Raw genomic sequence first — 18,994 nt, 5'->3', positions numbered from 1 at the left:
TCATATTTCAATCTGTGTGTTAATGCTTTGCTTCGTTGCTGGTTAAGTCTTGTTTTATAATCTGATAATTTTGTTGATTGTTTAAAGAAACCTGGCTCATTTATTATATTCTGGGATAAAAATAGTCTCCTGTGATAGTCTGATAAATTATGAACACAGGTTGTATGTGCTTGTCTTGTATTCCCTTGAGTTTAGAAAATTGAAGGGTGATCTAATCAACGTGTTTAAAATGATAAAGTGTTTTGAGAGTAGGTACAGAGAAGCTGTTTCCACTGATGGGGTATTCCAGAACAAGAGGGCATTATCTAGCAATTAGAGCTAAGCCATTCAGGAGTGCTGTTAGGAAGCACTATATCTCAAAGTGTAGTGGAAATCTGGAACTCTGTTTTCAAAAGGCTGTGGAAGCTGGGTCGATTCAAATTTTCAAGATTGAAATCAATTGATTTTTATTAGGTAAGGATATCGAGGGACAGAAAACAAAGACGAGTAATTGGAATTGAGGCACAGATCAGCCCTGATCTAATTGAATGGTGGAACAGGCTTGAGGGGCTGAATTACCTACTCCTGCTCCTATATTCCTATGATATGCAATGGCAGCAGCCAAAGACTTGGATTATCTACCCTATTAGTCTAAATGGAACAAGTCCAAAAAGAGATAAAATACATTTTTGAGGAAATTGCTTCTCACAGTCTCTTAGCAATCTGTTGTAAGTGTAAATTCTCCTGGTATACTTCGTGAAATTATTTCTCAGAGTGCCTGTACTATACTCACTGCCCAAAAGAGGCTAGTAAATAGAAGACTGAATAGTCTGAGGGGTTTGCTAGATAATACTGTTTTATCCACTGAAGATCTTTTGGAACAGTTGGGCAATCAAAAATGTTAATTTTTAACTGAGACAATGTGTTAATTGCTAAAGGTTGCTGATTTCCCCTGCCCCTCGAGCCTGGTCATGACTAGAAATTGGAACTTACATCTGTCAAACTGTGTACATCTATAACGTAAACAAGCCCTATCACCCATCAAAGTAACTATATTGCTTTCTGAAGATGAAGTATTGCCTCAATGCTAGCAGACTGATCATCATCCATCTTTCATTTTGAAACTTAGGACAGATGACCTTTCATTTTAAACCCAGCTATTTAAACAAGGCAAAATATTCTATTTTCTTTCATACTTGTCCATTGATATAGGAAGTGGACATTAATATCAGTTACAGAATGCCTTTCATTTTTATTTCCTTTCCTGAAGTCGGTGATTCTCAACGAGGTGTGGTTCTACAGATGGCTTTGATTCTAGTGCCTTACCCAAATGGTGGTTATTCCTGTATTGTATGACTATTCAGCCATGGATACCTCACAGCTGAGAACTTTCCCGACTTTACTGGGTGTCGGCTTGCACTTGCAGCAGAAGATTTTGGGGTAGGCAGAAGTTGGAACTTTATCTTATTTCCTCTCCCTAATCCTGGAGATGTTATAGCTAATTGCAGCACCCTTGTGGCTGCCTTAGCTGAAATTGGCCAACTTGTTTTAGACCAGAGATTGTATCTGCATCTTCATAGGCCGTCTGGACTATTGCCATACCATGAAGCGTGTTGATCCACTGAATTATTTGAAGTATTAATTTCAAAGGTTTATTAAATCAGAGCTCAGTGTCTTTGAGATATATGTCGTCTTAATTTTAGAATGACAGATGCATAAGCAGCACACAAGAAACACTGAACTAAAACCAACATTCTGAGTGAGTTTTACAGTGACTGGCTTTTACAGTGCATTAATAGCCAGTCCCAAAGCTGGTAGTGAATCTGCAGTAATTTCAACAGATGGTACAACACCTGAAGTTATCTGCAACTTGGTGCCATGATTTTTGATCTTTGCAACAAAAACCCCGACAAAGAAAAATTTTCATTTTTATGAAGCACCTTTTACAACCTCTGGAAATCTCAAAGCATTTCATAGCAATCAAGTACTTTTTTTTTTGGAAGTATTATCATTGTTGTAGGAAAAGTGGCAGCTAATTTACAATCAGTGAGATCCCACAATCAGCAATGTGATAATGACCAGATAATCTGTTTTTGATGTTGGTTGAGGGATAAATATTGGCCAGGACACCAGGGAGAACTTCCCTGCTCTTCGAAATTAGTGTAATCCTGAAAGGGTAGATGGGGACTTGGTTTAATGTCTCATCTGAAAGACGGAGATTTTAGAAGATGATGGTTTGTTTGCAGTTGACATCTCGATTAAATGACTTGTGATTATAATTGAGGACCACATGGTCTAACGTCCATTTTTAATTCAGGAACAGCTACTTTATATGGCTGTATAAAGTGTCAAGGGGTTGGCAAAGATGGTATCCCAGTGGTCACAGCTTCAGAAGGATTTGAAGTGACTGAAGTTACAAAGGTGAGATCTTTCTCCTCATATTTTTCTCCTTATTACCACCCCAGAAAACACAGTATTTTAAACAATGAAACATTCAATATTTAAAAGGCTTTTTTTTGTCTTTGCAGAAAAGTATTTTAATTTCCTGTCCTGATGGGAATGCAGCCTCAAAATTTCTCCTGCCTTACACAACCTTTTCTAGAATACACACTAAAAGTGTAAGTCCATATTTTCCTGAAATTGTTCCTGAGCAAAGTGACTTTTTGTGTAAACTGAAGGATTTTGCTACTTTCCTTGGGATAAGCATGGTTGTTCGTTTTGAACTCGACTTGTCTGTATTGAGTCCTTTGTGGTTAATTTGGAAAATTCTGTATTTGGATATCCATAGAACCATAGAAAAGTTACGGCACAGAAAGAGGCCATTCAGCCCACTGTGTCTGCACCAGCTCAGAAAACTAGTTGCCAACCTAATCCCACCTTCCAGCACCTGGTCCGTACCCTTGCCGGTTACAGTATTTCAGATGCAGTTCCCGGTACCTTTTAAATGAGTTGAGGGTTTCTGCCTCCACCACCATTCCTGGCCGTGAATTCCAGACACCCACCACCCTCTAGGTAAAAAAGCTTTTCCTCATGTCGTCTCTAATCCTTCTACCAATCACCTTAAATCTGTGTCCCCTGGTAATTGACCTCTCTGCTAGGGGAAACAGGACCTTCCTGTCTACTCTACTTAGGCCCCTCATAATTTTGTACATCTCAATTAAGTCATTCCTCCTCTGTTCTAAGGAAAACAACCCTAGCCTATCCAATCTTTCCTCACAGCTGCAATTTTCAAGCGCTGGCAACATTCTTGTAAATCTCCTCTGTGTACTCTCTCCAGAGCAATTATGTCCCTCCTCTAATGTGGTGACCAGAACCGTATGCAATACTCCAGCTGTGGCCGAACGAGCATTTTATACAATTTCAGCATTACATCCCTGCTTTTGTGTTCTGTACCTCGGCCAATAAAGGAAAGCATTTCACATGCCACCTTCACCGCTTTATCTACCTGTCCTGACACCTTCAGCGACCTGTGGACATGTACTCCAAGGTCTCTCACTTCCTCTAACCCTCTCAGTATCCTCCCGTTTATTGTGTATTCCTTTGCTTTGTTTGCCCTCCCCAAATGCATTACCTCACACTTCTCTGGATTGACTTCCATTTGCCACTTTTCTGCCCACTCAACCAAACCATTGATATCATTCTGGAGTCTACAGCTGTCCTCTTCACTATCAACTACATGGCATCCCACATTTAAGTCCAGATCATTAATATATACCATAAACAGCAAAGGACCCAACACTGACCCTTGTGGAACGCCACTGGAAGCCAACTTCCAATAGCGAAAAACAACCGTCGACCATTACCCTTTGTTTCCTGTCACTGAGCCAATTTTGGATTCAACTTGCCACAGTCCCCTGTATCCCATGGGCTTTTACCTTTCTGACCAGTCTGCCATGTGGGACCTTGTCAAGTGCCTTACAAAATCCATGTAGACAACATCTACTGCACTACCCTCATCAATCCTCCTTGTTACTTCCTCAAAAAGTTCAATTAAGTTAGTAAGACGCGACCTTCCCTTAACAAATCCATGCTGACTATCCCTGATTAATTCATGCCTTTCTAAGTGGCAGTTTATCCTATCTCTCAGAATTGATTCTAATAATTTGCCTACCACTGAGGTCAGACTGACCGGCCTGTAGTTATTTGGTCTATCCCCCGCACCCTTTTTAAACAATAGTACAACTTTAGTAGACCTCCAATTTTCTGGTACCTCTCCTGTATCTAGTGGGGATTTGAAGATGAACCTCAGAGCATCTGCTATTTCCTCCCTGGCTCCCTTTAACAGCCTGGGATACAATCCATCAGGTCCTGGTGATTTATCCACTTTCAAGGATGTCAGACCCTTTAGTCCTTCCCCTCTCATTATGCTTATAATATCTAATATTTCACACTCTTTTTTAACTACAGTGTCTGCCCCTATTCTGGATTTTCTGTGATTAACCTATGGTAATGCAAAACAAAAGATTGTTATAATTAAACATTAACTTCTCTTATTCTCACAGTTCTGGTTTCAGCTCCCATTAATCAAGTGTTAGCGCTGGTTATGGTTTTTTTTTTAAAGACTTGGAACTCTAAGGTGGCAGAGATTATATGGAACACGATTCTTAATGAAAGTAAACCTTTTTTGAGAACAGTATTCCAGCAAGAGTGCATTGAATTGCAAAGAAGATTACTTTGTCTTTTATCTGTTATGGCAGTGACTCCCTGACTTTTTTTTGCTCAGCCCCAGTTGGGAGATTCATGTTCCATGTTTTCTCCCTTTTTCTAAGGAATAGTTCTTTTGCATCGAGCAAGAGAATTTCTTCTGGCTAGCAACCCATTGTTTACGACCTTTCATCTGCCTGAAGTCATTGACAAGCAAGGCTTTCTTCAAAGACTGCAAAGGCAATCTCATGGCACTGTACGCTCAGCTATGGGTCTAATAGCACAAAGGTTATGTTTTATCCATCTGTGTAATCCTGCTGATTTAGTTAATACCCAATGCCAAAATATTAATTGCAGTCTAGAGAGGACTTGACTGTATATTTTAATAGGACTATTTTGTTTCATAGGTCTGAAAACAAACTCTGACATTATTACGCAAAGTGAACATGAGCCAAAATCTCATAAGCAACCTCTTCAAAATTAATTCTTTATCACAGCTCCAGTTACTTAACCTGTCTGAATAATGGATCATGTTGTTATTACAGCAGGAATTTTAGATGCACAATTGTGTAAACTTCATCCAAATAAAACTACAACCAAACAAAATTTATGTCAGTGAACATAGAACATAGAACATAGAAAATACAGCACAGAACAGGCCCTTCGGCCCACGATGTTGTGCCGATCCTTTGTCCTCTGTCAAGGACAATTTAATCTATACCCCATCATTCTCCTTTATCCATATACCTATCTAAAAGCCGTTTGAAAGTCCCTAAAGTTTCTGACTCAACAACTTCCCCAGGCAAGGCATTCCATGCCCCGACCACTCTCTGGGTAAAGAACCTTCCCCTGACATCCCCCTTATATCTCCCACCCTTCACCTTAAATTTATGACCCCTTGTAACGCTTTGCTCCACCCGGGGAAAAAGTTTCTGACTGTCTACCCTATCTATTCCCCTGATCATCTTATAAACCTCTATCATGTCACCCCTCATCCTTCTCCGTTCTAATGAGAAGAGGCCTAGAATGTTCAGCCTTTCCTCGTAAGACTTATTCTCCATTCCAGGCAACATCCTGGTAAATCTCCTCTGCACCCTCTCCAAGGCTTCCACATCCTTCCTAAAATGAGGCGACCAGAACTGCACACAGTACTCCAAATGAGGCCTTACCAAGGTCCTGTACAGCTGCATCATCACCTCACGGCTCTTAAATTCAATCCCTCTGCTAATGAACGCTAACACCCCATATGCCTTCTTCACAGCCCTATCCACTTGAGTTGCAACTTTCAACGATCTATGCACATAGACCCCAAGGTCTCTCTGCTCCTCCACATGCCCAAGAACCCTACCGTTAACCCAGTATTTTGCATTCGTGTTTGTCCTTCCAAAATGGACGACCTCACACTTTTCAGTGTTAAACTCCATCTGCCACTTTTCAGCCCAGCACTGCAACCTATCCAAGTCCCTTTGCAGACGACAATAGCCCTCCTCGGTATCCACAACTCCACCAACCTTTGTATCATCTGCAAATTTACTGACCCACCCTTCGACTTCCTCATCCAAGTCGTTAATAAAAATCACAAACAGGAGAGGACCCAGAACTGATCCCTGTGGCACGCCACTGGTAACTGGGCTCCAGGCTGAGTATTTACCATCTAAGACCACTCTCTGCCTTCTATCAGTTAGCCAATTCTTAATCCAACTGGCCACATTCCCCACTATCCCATGCCTCCTGACTTTCTCCATAAGTCTACCATGGGGGACCTTATCAAATGCCTTACTAAAATCCATGTACACCACATCCACTGGTTTACCCTCATCCACTTGCTTGGTCACCTGCTCAAAGAATTCAATCAGGCTTGTGAGGCAAGACCTACCCCTCACAAAACCGTGCTGACTGTCCCGAATCAAGCAGTGTCTTTCCAGATGCTCAGAAATCCTATCCCTCAGCACCTTTTCCATCAACTTGCCTACCACCGAAGTAAGACTAACTGGCCTGTAATTCCCAGGGTTGTTCCTATTCCCTTTCTTGAACAGGGGCACAACATTTGCCACCCTCCAATCACCTGGTACCACCCCCGTCAACAGAGAAGATGAAAAGATCATTGCCAGCGGCTCTGCAATTTCATCCCTTGCTTCCCATAACATCCTTGGATATACCCCGTCAGGCCCGGGAGACTTGTCTATCTTCAAGTTATTCAAAAACCCCAACACATCTTCCCTCCTAACGAGCACTTCCTCGAGCTTACCAGTCTGTTTCACACCGTCCTCTTCAGTAATACACCCCTTCTCATTCGTAAATACCGAAGAGAAGTACTCATTCAAAACCTCACTTATCTCTTCCGGCTCAACACACAGTCTCCCGCTATTGTCCTTGACCGGACCTACGGTCCCCCTAGTCATCCTCATATTTCTGACATACGCGTAAAAGGCCTTGGGGTTTTCTTTTATCCTACCCGCCAAGCATTTTTCATGCCCTCTCTTAGCTCTCCTAATCCCTTTCTTCAGATCCTTCCTGGCCATCTTGTATCCCTCCAGAGCTATGCCTGTGCCCTTTTTCCTCAACCTTATATACGCATCCTTCTTCTTCCTAACAAGACTCTCAACCTCTCTTGTCAACCACGGTTCCCTCACATGACCATCCCTTCCCTGTCTGACAGGGACATGCTTATCAATGGCCCCTACTATCTGCTCCTTGAAAAAGTTCCACATTTCGACCGTGCCCTTCCCTGCCAGCATATGCTCCCAACTTATGCTCCTCAGTTCCTGCCTGACAGCATCATATCTACCCTTCCCCCAATTGTAAACCTTGCCCTGTTGCACATACCTATCCCTCTCCATTACCACAGTGAATGCTACAGAATTGTGATCACTATCTCCAAAGTGCTCGCCCACCAACAGCTCTATCACTTGCCCTGGTTCATTACCTAGTACCAAATCCAATATTGCCTCCCCTCTGGTCGGGCAGTCTACATACTGAGTCAGAAAAGCTTCCTGGACATACTGCACAAACACTACCCCATCCAAACTATTCGATCTAAAGAGTTGCCAATCAATATTTGGGAAGTTGAAATCCCCCATAATTACTACCCTGTGACTTCTGCTCCTTTCCAAAATCTGTTTCCCAATCTGCTCTTCCACCTCCCTGCTGCTATTGGGGGGCCGATAGAAAACTCCCATCAAGGTGACTGCTCCTTTCCTGTTCCTGACCTCAACCCACAGTGCCTCAGTCGGCAGATCCTCCTCGAAAATTCTTTCAGCAGTTGTTACACTATTTCTAACTAACAATGCCACCCCCCCACCTCTTTTACCACCATTCCTAATCTTATGAAAACATCTATAACCAGGTACCTCCAAGAACCATTCCTCCCCCTCACCTATCCACGTTTCAGTGATGGCCACAACATCGTAGTCCCAAGTGCCCATCCACGCCTTCAATTCACTCACCTTATTCCTGATGCTTCTTGCGTTGAAGTATACGCACTTTAACCCTTCTCCGTGCCCATCTGTCCTCTGCGACAGTGCTACCTTCCCCAATACCTCACTACACTCTTTGTCTTTCTGAGTGGACCCACTGGTCCCTGGACTACAAGTCCGGTTCCCATCCCCCTCCCAAACTAGTTTAAACCCTCCCGAACAGTACTAGCAAACCTCCCTCCCAGGATATTGGTGCCCCTCTGGTTCAGATGCAGCCCGTCCTGTTTGAACAGGTCCCATCTTCCCCAGAATGCAGTCCAATTATCCAAGAACTGGAAGCCCTCCCTCCTACACCATTCCTGCAGCCACGTGTTCAGCTGTGCTCTCTCCCTATTCCTAGCCTCACTATCACGTGGCGCCGGCAACAAACCAGAGATAACAACTCTGTCCGTCCGAGCTTTCAGCTTCCAGCCTAACTCCCTAAACTCACTTCTAACATCTGTGCCACCCTTCCTTCCTACGTCGTTGGTGCCAATGTGCACCACGACCTCTGGCTGCTCCCCCTCCCCTTTAAGGATCCTGAAGACGCGATCACAAACATCACGGACCCTGGCACCAGGGAGGCAACAAACCATCCGTGCGTCTCGCTTGCTCCCACAGAACCGCCTGTCGGTACTCCTCACCATCGAGTCCCCGATGACTAGTGCTCTCCCGTTCTCCCTCCTTCCCTTCTGAGCCACAGTGCAGGACCCCGTGCCAGAGGCCCGTTCACTGCAGCCTGCCCCCGATAGGCCGCCCCCCCCAACAGTATCTAAAACTGTATACTTGTTGTTGAGGGGAACGACCACAGGAGATCCCTGCACTGACCTCTTCCCACCTCTAACTGTTACCCAGCTGCCTTTGTTTTGTGGAGTAACGACATCCCTGTAGCTTCTATCTATCACCCCCTCAGCTTCCCGAATGATCCTCAGTTCATCCAGCTCCAGCTCCAGTTCCCTAACACGGTCTGATAGGAGCTGGAGACGGATGCACTTCCAGCAGGTAAAGTCGGCAGGGTCCCCGGAGGTTCCCCTCACCTCGAACATACTGCAGGAGGAGCACTGCACTCCCCTGGCTGCCATTTCTTTTACTCAATTACCCCTTAATTAAGTACAAATATAGATATTAACAAAAACAGTGAAATAGCTTACCTGTTCAGTCCTTTTTGGTTAGAGGAGGAGGGTAAAAAGGGTCTTATTATTAGGTTAGAGGAGGAGGATGGGTGGGAGACACTACATGAAGGCAGATTTTTAACTCACTTAGGCACCCCCACCCCCCCAACCCCCCTGAAATTTTCTCCCCTCACCTCTAGAAGGTAGCAGTTCTCACTGGGATACAGTTCCATAGGCACCACCAGTCCTCCGGCTTCTTACCCAAGTGACTACTTTCCACATTTCAGCCTGGGCAGTGTGCTGATTTCTGATATTTGTTGGTTGGCAGTTGCTTGTCCCAATTTTGCAGTTCAATCAATGGATTTAGATTTTCTGGCTTCTATCCAAGTTGCGTTGCTTAGCCCAGCCATGGGATCCATCTCATCTTTGCCTCCTGCTCTCACTTGCTCCCTATTGGCTGCCCATTGGCCTTATCGACAACTGTACCAGGTGTTGGGAGGGGGAGAAGGAGTGCCGCCATATCACCAACCACCCCAGTATCTCTCTTGCTGTCACTTATGGTAAATAAATAAATTTATGAATAATTGGGGCTGTGAATAAAATTAACCAAACAAAATTAATTTGAAGCTATAATTGCGGTAAGCGAACAGTAATCCAGTCCATCATCCACATGCCCCTAATAACCTTGGTTTTCCCCCCATATTGTGAAATCTATTACAGGATAAAGGATGTAACATGCCTATTTTCTTGTGGTTACAAGCTCCCACAGTTTTGTCCCCAGCCCCTTCATCACAGCTACTAAGTCTGTCAGCCACTATGAGACACACCTGAGCAATATAGAGATGGTTTTGCCTTTAACTTTTCTTCCCCTTGTGCGGAAACACCTGGCCTGTACTCAGCACCTCATCACAACACTGACCATGAGTAATAAATCAAAGTAATGGAAGATTCAAGGTGTTCCCCTGCAGTCGTACTGTTTCGGAAAAATGTTATTGTGCGTGCCCCCAGTTAATTGTGAGTCAAAGCGATTTAAAAATTTTTTTTTACATATTTGTGTTTTTTTTTAACAGTTTTGAATTATGTTGAGGGTTGGTATGGAAAGCGGATTCTGATATTTGTAAAAGCGGCACTGATTTTGTTACACCTAATGTATCTTTCAAAATAAAATTGCGTATTTTGCCAGGATTAGATACAATGTTTTCTCTTTTAACCTTGCCCTCTAGATAACCAGCATGGATATTTCTAGCGGTGGAGGGCTGGGAGTATCTTGCAGTACAGATGGGACAATGCGAATCTGGCAGGCCAACAATGGAGAATTGAGGGTTCGTGTGACTATTTATTTTACACTTTTTAATATTGCAGATATTTTACAGTAGATACACATTCTTTTTCCAGCAATTTTCTTAAATTTGGTAAGCACTTGACCAAGTGGTAAACATTTTACAGTTCAAGGTCTGTCTTTGATCATCTTCATGTGACCTTTATCATTCCGGTTCGAATTCTGAATTGTTTGATATTAAGCATCGTACCAAATTGATGGGGCATTTTGAATAACTCGAGCTTTGAGAGATTTTGTACCTAAAACTTTGCAGTTTATGTAAATAATGGATACCTGGGGAGATTATTCGGGCATAATCACATCAAAGTAACATCCTAAGTGAGGAAACTGAAGATCAAACAATTTATAACTGCTATGTGTGAGCATTGAAATGTAATAATTCCAATGTAGCCATTATAATTTGTTATAACTGATCCATATTGTGCAAGTAATTTAATTACATTTTGGTGTTGTGGGTGCCAATCCAAATTGGGCAGGCAGAATCCGTCATCAGTAGTGACAAGCATGCTGAAGGATTCAGTGTTATAACATAATCATTGCAAGTTTATCCAGGATCATCAGAAGTTGATCTCTGAGAAATAATACAGTCGACCTTACAAAGTGTATGCATATTTGTGTGTCTGTGAATTGGAAGCATTATTCGTGTTTCTAATCTATTATTGATTTTAATTTTTAGAGAGATCTGGTAGGCCACGTTTACGATGTGAATTGTTGTAGATTCTTTCCCTCGGGCATCGTGGTTCTAAGTGGAGGAATGGATGCTCAGTTAAAGATCTGGTCTGTTGAAGATGGAAATTGTTCTGTAACTTTAATTGGACACAAAGGAGGTATACAGAACTATTATCAGGGTATCTTTGGAAAGAAAAGAATAACCATATTCTATTTTACATTGAGCAAGGATTCTGAAAAAATGTCAATTTAGACAATTGTAAATTTTGCTACAGATTTAGATCTTGGTATGCATTGACTATATTATAAGGTTTACTGCAGATTTCGATTTTTGAGCGACAGATACTGTTTATTGAAAATCTATCAAGATTACATTCACCTAGAACCATAGAAAGATTATGGCACAGGAGGAGGCCATTCAGCCTGTTGTGTCCGTGCTGACCGGAAAAAAAACTAGCCACCCAATCTAATCCCACCTTCCAGCACTTGTTCCATAGCCATGCCGGTTACAGCACTTCAGGTGCATGTCCAGGTATCTTTTAAAAGAATTAAGGGTTTCTGCCTCCATCACCGTTCCTGGCAGTGAATTCTAGATACCCATCACCCTCTGGGTGAAAAAGTTTTTCCTCATGTCCCCTCTAATCCGTCTACCAATTACCTTAAATATGTGCCCCTGGTAATTGATCTCTCCGCTAGGGGAAACAGGTCATTGCTGTCTACCCTATCTAGGCCCCTCATAACTTTGTACACCTCAATCAAGTCTCCCCTCAGCCTCCTCAGTTCCATGGAAAACAACCCTAGCCTATCCAATCTTTCCTCATAGCTGAAACTTTCGAGCCCTGGCAACATTCTTGTAAATCTCCACTGTACTCTCTCCAGAGCAATTATGTCCTTTTCTGTAATGTGGTGACCAGAACTGTTTGCAATACTCCAACTGTGGCCTAACCAGCATTTTATACAGTTCCAGCATTACTTCCCTGCTTTTGAATTCTATACCTCAGCCAATAAAGGAAAGCATTCATTATGCCTTCTTCACTCTATCTACCCGTCTTGCCACCTTCAGGGACCTGTGGACATGCACTCCAAGGTCTCTCACTTCTTCTATCCTTCTCAATATCCTCCTGTTTATTGTGTACTCCCTCGCTTTACTTGCCCTCCAGAATGCGTTACCTCACACTTTTCTGGATTGAATACCGTTTGCCACTTTTCCGCCCACTCAACCAAACCATTGCTATCTTTCTGGAGTCTACAGCCATCCTCTTCACTATCAACTACATGACCAATTTTTGTGTCATCAAATTCCCCAATCATGCCTCCCAAGTTTAAGTCCAAATCAATATATACCACAAACAGCAAGGGACCTAACACTGAGCCCTATGGAACGCCACTGGAAACAGCTTTCCATTCACAAAAACATCCGTCAACTGCTACCCTTTGTTTCCTGGCCCTGAGCCAATTTTGGATCCAACCTACCACATTCCCCTGTCTCCCATGGGCTTTCATTTTACTGACCAGTCTGCCATGTGGGACCTTGTCAGATGCCTTCCTAAAGCCCATGTAGACCACATCCACTGCACTACCCTCATCAATCCTTCTTGTTACTTCCTCAAAAAAACTCAATTAAGTTAGTAAGACATGACCTTCCCTTAACAAATCCATGCTGATTATCCCTGATGTGCCTTTCTAAGTGGCAGTTTATCCTGTACCTTAGAATAGATTCTAACAATTTACCCACCACCGAGGTCAGACTGACTGACCTGTAATTATTGGGCCTATCCCTCATACCCTTTTTAAACAGTGGTCTTCGTTTTTCCTTCCATCCCTCCCTCCAAAAACTGAATGCTTCTCGAGAAGCTAATCTGGAACAGATCAAAAACTGATGAAAGTCACCCAACTAGGATTTGGGCTTATGACTGGCTGGTTGAAAGTCACCTTTGAAGTATTGGGCTATTCCCCCAATTCCAGCACCTTAGTTCTCTTAACAAATAAAATCACCCACTCTAGCAGCTTACAGGTATAATTGATACACTTTAAAAAAAAATAAAACCTCTGTAAATGTTTTATCAAAGCCAAATTAAAGCTCCTTGTTGTAAAGCCTTAAACATGATAATTACTCCTGCCCAAAAGATAAATTCCAAAATGGCGATTAAACCGAAGAACACCATAAGTCATCATTGTCATTCTGCACATCTGTATCACACGCAGTCACTTTTCATGTTTGCACAAGGAACACTTCTCACTATCTCTCAATACCAATCGGCAGCATTAATGTAGAGTGGACCTTCAGTGTTCTGTTAGGCTAAACAATGTACATTAACTCTTTCTAGCCTAGTAAGTTTACAACAGTTGTAAACTTTTATTATTTAAAGTATCTTATTTGTACATTCAAAAATTGTTATGCTGTTTAAACCTAAGTTTTCTGGTTACACTGCTGTATTTGTGACCTACAAAGCATGTACTTGTTCATTAACTTTTTAAAATCTTCAGGAAAAAAGTAAACCCCCAAAATCATTCTCTTATTTATGGCAGTGAATATTACAAAAAAGTCGGCACTGACTGCATGTAATTCCAACTTTAAAGTTATGTTGAATGAGATCTCGTTTTGCTGGGTTCTTGAAGTTTTCTTTTGCCTTCCATCCTGCAAGACAGAAGCATTTATGTCTGAAGTTGTTATTCAATGCTGAAAATATTTTTGTGTTTACAGACTGATAATGTTAAAGGAAGATGTTTGTTTAAAGTTGGACTTCCTTTTTTCAATTTGATTTTTTTAAGGTGTTCTTGATACAGCAATTATAGAACGTGGACGAAATGTCATCTCAAGCTCCAGAGATGGAACAGCAAGATTGTGGGACTGTGGCATGTCCAGTTGCCTTGCAGTTCTAGCAGACTGTGGGACTCCCATTAATGGCTGTTCAATTGGCGCTGCTGAAAACACAGTGAATTTGGGTTCTCCTGAGCAACCACCAAGTAAGTAAACTGTTGAAACAGATTCATAGAGTCATAGTGTCGTACAGCATAGAAACGGGCCCTTCTGCCCACCGCGTCCATGCCGACCATAATGCCTATCTATACTGATCCCACCTGCCTGCATTAATTTCATATCCCTCTATACCTTGCTCATTCAAGTACCTGTCCAGATGCCTCTTAAATGTCGTTACTGTTCCTGCCTCCACCACCACCTCAGGCAGCTCATTCCAGATAGCCCACTATTCTTTGTGTGAAAAATTTACCCCTTTGATCCCCTTTAAACCTCCTCCCTCTCGCCTTAAATCTATGCTCTCTAGTTTTAGTCACCCCTACCATGGGAAACAGACTCTGGCTATCTACCCTATCTATGCCTCTCATAATTTTATATACCTCTATCATGTCCCCTGTCAGCCTCCTTTGCTCCAGGGAAAACAGACCCAGCCTATCCAATCTCTCTTTCTAACTCAAGCCCTCCAAACCAGGCAACATCCTTGTGAATCTTTTCTGCACCCTCTCTAGCTTAATCACATCTTTCCTGTAGTGCGGCGACCATAACTACACACAGTACTCCAAATGCGGCCTAACCAACGTCATGTACAACTGTAACATGACGTCCCAACTCTTGTACTCAATGCCTCGACTGATGAAGGCAAGCATGCCATACGCCTTCTTCACCACCCTGTCTAGCTGTGTTGCCACTTTCGGGGAACTATGTACTTGCACCCCAAGGTCTCGCTGCTCAACAACACTCCCCAGGGCCCTGCCATTCACTGTATATTTCCTGCCCTGGTTTAACTTCCCAAAATGCATCACTTCACACTTGTCTGCGTTAAATTCCATTTGCCAATCCCTTGCCCACTTTCCCAGTTGACCTATATCCTGTTGTAACCTTAGACAACCTTCTTCACTGTCCACTATACCTCCAATTTTGGTGTCATCTGCAAAGTTACTAATCATGCCCCTTACATTCACATCCAAGTCATTAATATATATGACAAACAACAGAGGGCCCAGCACGGATCCCTGCAGCACACCACTGGTCACCGGCCTCCAATCTGAAAAACAACCCTCCACTACCACCCTCTGCCTCCTATTACCAAGCCAATTTTGTATCCAATTTGCTAGCTCACCCTGGATCCCATGTGTTCGAACCTTCTGGACCAGCCTACCATGCGGGACCTTGTCAAAGGCCTTGTTAAAGTCCATGTAGACAACGTCCATCGCCCTGCCCTCGTCAATCCTCTTAGTCACCTCCTCGAAAAACTCAATCAAGTTCACGAGACATGATTTCCCACACACAAAGCCATGCTGACTATCCCTAATCAGACCATGCCTTTCCAGATGCGTATAAATCCTGTCTTTCAGAATCCCTTCCAATAACTTTCCCACCACTGATGTAAGGCTCACCGGCCTGTAGTTCCCTGGTTTATCCCTGCTGCCCTTCTTGGATAAAGGCACAACATTAGCTATCCTCCAGTCTTCGGGTACCTCACCCGTGGCTAACGATGATACAAAAATCTCTGCCAGGGCCCCAGCAATCTCCTCCCTTGCTTCCCATAGCATCCTAGGATACACCTGGTCAAGCCCTGGGGATTTATCCATCTTAATGCGCTTCAAAACCTCCAACACCACCTCCTTTGTAATGTTGATATGCTCCAGGATATCGGTGTTCCCTCCCTTGACCTCACTAGCTTCCATGACCTTCTCCACGGTAAATACGGACGAGAAATATTCATTTAAGACCTCTCCCATTTCCTGTGGCTCCACACATAGATTGCCACACTGATCCTTAAGGGGATCTACTCTCTCCCTAGCTACCCTTTTACTCTTAATATACTAACAGAATCTTTTAGGATTCTCCTTTATCTTATCTGCCAGGGAAATCTCATGGCCCCTTTTTGCCCTCCTAATTTCCTTCTTAAGTGTAGTCCGACATCCCCTATACTCCTCGAGGGACTCGCTCGATCCCAGCTGCCTATACCTGACATATGCCTCCTTCTTTGTCCTGACCAGACCCTCAATATCCCTCGTCAACCAAGGTTCCCTAAACTTGCTAGCCTTCCATCTAACAGGAACATGCCGCCCCTGAACTCTTCCTATCTCACTTTTAAAAGCCTCCCACTTGCCAGACGTCCCTTTACCTGTAAACAGCCTCTCCCATTCAACTTTTGAGAGTTCCTGTCTGATGCCATCAAAATTAGCCTTCCCCCAATTTAGGACTTCAACCTGAGGACCAGTCCTATCCTTTTCCATAACTATCTTGAAGCTAATAGAGTTATGGTCACTGGTCCCAAAGTGCTCCCCCACTGACACATCAACCATCTGCCCATCCTCATTTCCGAAGAGATTGTTGCAAGTTTCCCAACAACTGAGTTATTCCAGTAAATACCTGAAGCATATGGGCAGGAAAATAATTATTTCATTCCCCAGTTTGTGCTGTTACATGATCTCAACAGGGGTGGTCATAGGGGTACTATAATTGACCCTGGGGTAGGGGAACTGGGTTATCGAGGAGAGAATCTTCTGCTATTGCTGCTTCTGCTCACTTATCCAATTATTGTCCCGAGTTGAGCCTAGCTCAGTAGACCATAGCATAGTTTCCATCTGTTAACTTAATTTTGACAACTATGGAATGGAAAGGTTTGCAGCCTGCACCTTTTTTTTAAAAGGCTACTGTGCTAGATACAGCAACATATGAATTAGGAAGCATACTGCAATCTCCTTTTTAATCTAACATATAAAATCATCCATAATTTTAATCATTTCTCTTTTTTTCCACTTTCTCTGATTTCCAATGTATTCCTCACTGGCTGTCACTGGTGTGTATTGTAGATACTGCAGAGGCATTGAGTATACTCGAGGTCTTGGCGTCACAAGTTAAGAAGTTACTCTATTGAAATTATTACGGTTGTAGATGAAATATTTATGAAATATTTCTGTTAATACTTAGAAGGTTTAGTAATATTTGGACTAAGATTTACGCTAGTAATTGGCAGCCGTGCCCTCAGCTGCCTAGGTACTACCCCTGGAATTCTTTGCCTATGCCTGTCCACCTCCCTTTCCTCTTTTAAGGTCTTGCATAAAACCCAGCCATTTGACCAAGCATTTGGCCACTCAATATCTTTGGTCTACCATCCATTTATTTCTGATTAGCCCTCTGGGAGGCACCTATGGGATATTTTTCTACTTTAAATGTACGATATAAGTGCAACTTGTCCATTGCTTACGAAAAAGAGTTATTTACATAGTCATTTATGGCACAGATGGAGGCTGTTCGGCCCATCGCGTCCAAACCCACTCTCCACGGAGCTATGCAGCCATTCCCGTTCCCTGGCTCGATCCCCGTTGCCCTGCAAGTCTATTTCCCTCAGGTGGCCATCCAACTTCCTCTTGAAGTCATTGATCGTCTCTGCTTGCACCTATCTTGTGGGGAGCAAGTTCCAGATCATTACCATCCTCTGTAAAACAAAAAGAGTGCTTCCTCATATTCCCCTGCATCTTTTGCCCAAAACTTTCAATCTGTGTGCCCTAGTCCTTATGCTATTCTTGTTGCCATTCTTCTAGGGTTTCCACCAAGGTTATGGCAAATGAATTGGAAATTTGACCACAAATCTTTCATTATTATTGGGGTTTCAGTATTTGTTTAAGTTGCAAATACTTTTTTGTGCAATGTTCAAATTAGCCATTTGTAATTAATTATTTTGTATTTTCAGTGTAGTAAATGCAGTTAACCATATAAAACTGTCAACATTGGGCAAATGCTAGGGGTGAGTTTTGTGGTTGAAAGACATATCACCTCAAGCAAGCATCTTGTCTGTTTCTCGACACAGTTGCCAGAGTTGGTGTGGAGATGAGCTGGATAGCCTTGTAGTAGTTATTGAACTCGGTTGTGCTGATTCCTGAGGCAGAAAATCATTTTCAGTCCGTGCTGTTAGTTTCCTTTTTTAGATAAAAACATAGGCTCCAAGTTTGGGATGGGATGGCTGATTGCTACATCTTTTTTCTTCTGGTTCTCTCTCAAAGCTGATCCCCCAGCCAGGTTGAGGCGAGTTCTCCAACTCTGAATGTCATTTTTTTTTAAACTGTCCTTTTTTTCAATAGAACTGCCCTAATAAAACTCAGTTTTAAAGTTAGCTGCTTCTGCAACACTGCGTTCTTATTTCCCTAGTCTATGAGCACCTCACCTCCCCCCACGCCCCCCCCCCCCCCCACCATGTGATCTCCTCAATCTGGAGGTTGATGCACTTGGCGGCCCTGCTGCTGGTCTTCATGCATTTGGAGTGCTGATAACCCTGATTGGCATCTGCATATTGGAGTTGGGAACTCTTGTAGGAATGTGAGCTCTCGCCACCTGTATACAGAGACAGCATTCTGTACTGTTAGCCCTGGAAGCACATAAATAGAGAAAGCCGGGCCTGTTAAATACACAAAAACTGAGTTGCAGAATGTAATCCCAAAACACTAATAATCCTTAAATCCAATGTAATAAAAATGAACTTAATTTATTCTGTCACCTTGAAGCAATGCCTTGATCGTAGGCCTTTATTCAGGGCTGTTTTGCAGTTGTATGAGTTTTTGATTTAAGTTTTTTTATGCCGCTGTGTCAGCTTTTAAAAAGTCATGAGCTTTACTGAGATTTGTAGGTTGTCCGTATGCAGTTCCACAGCGGCATGGTGAAAACTCTCGTGATGCATCTTCCACACACAAACACAGGATTTGTCAACAGCAGTTCGAAAATCCAATATGCAAGTCCAAGTAAAATTTGCAACCCAAATCTTAGGCTCCAGGTAGAAGGGCAAGTCTATTTTGGGGATATTTCTGGCGGACAT

The 18,994-nt window shown here is 42.9% G+C and overlaps 1 protein-coding gene across 1 annotated transcript in view; it reads left to right on the top strand.

The window, feature by feature from the left end:
• The window catches only part of LOC137370929 (proteasomal ATPase-associated factor 1-like), a 42,506-nt gene that overhangs the window by 8,673 nt on the left and 14,839 nt on the right, over nucleotides 1–18,994 (top strand). The window contains exons 3-7 of the mRNA XM_068032801.1: nucleotides 2,297–2,400; nucleotides 2,508–2,597; nucleotides 10,414–10,512; nucleotides 11,206–11,356; nucleotides 13,971–14,165. Of these exons, the coding sequence (XP_067888902.1) occupies nucleotides 2,297–2,400; nucleotides 2,508–2,597; nucleotides 10,414–10,512; nucleotides 11,206–11,356; nucleotides 13,971–14,165 (639 nt within the window). The remainder of the gene's footprint in view (nucleotides 1–2,296; nucleotides 2,401–2,507; nucleotides 2,598–10,413; nucleotides 10,513–11,205; nucleotides 11,357–13,970; nucleotides 14,166–18,994) is intronic.

The sequence above is a fragment of the Heterodontus francisci genome, chromosome 6 (assembly GCF_036365525.1).
Source record: "Heterodontus francisci isolate sHetFra1 chromosome 6, sHetFra1.hap1, whole genome shotgun sequence".
Lineage (NCBI taxonomy): Eukaryota > Metazoa > Chordata > Chondrichthyes > Heterodontiformes > Heterodontidae > Heterodontus > Heterodontus francisci.
The sequence above is the reverse complement of the archived record's forward strand: the minus strand, read 5'-3'. Positions and strand labels throughout refer to the sequence as shown.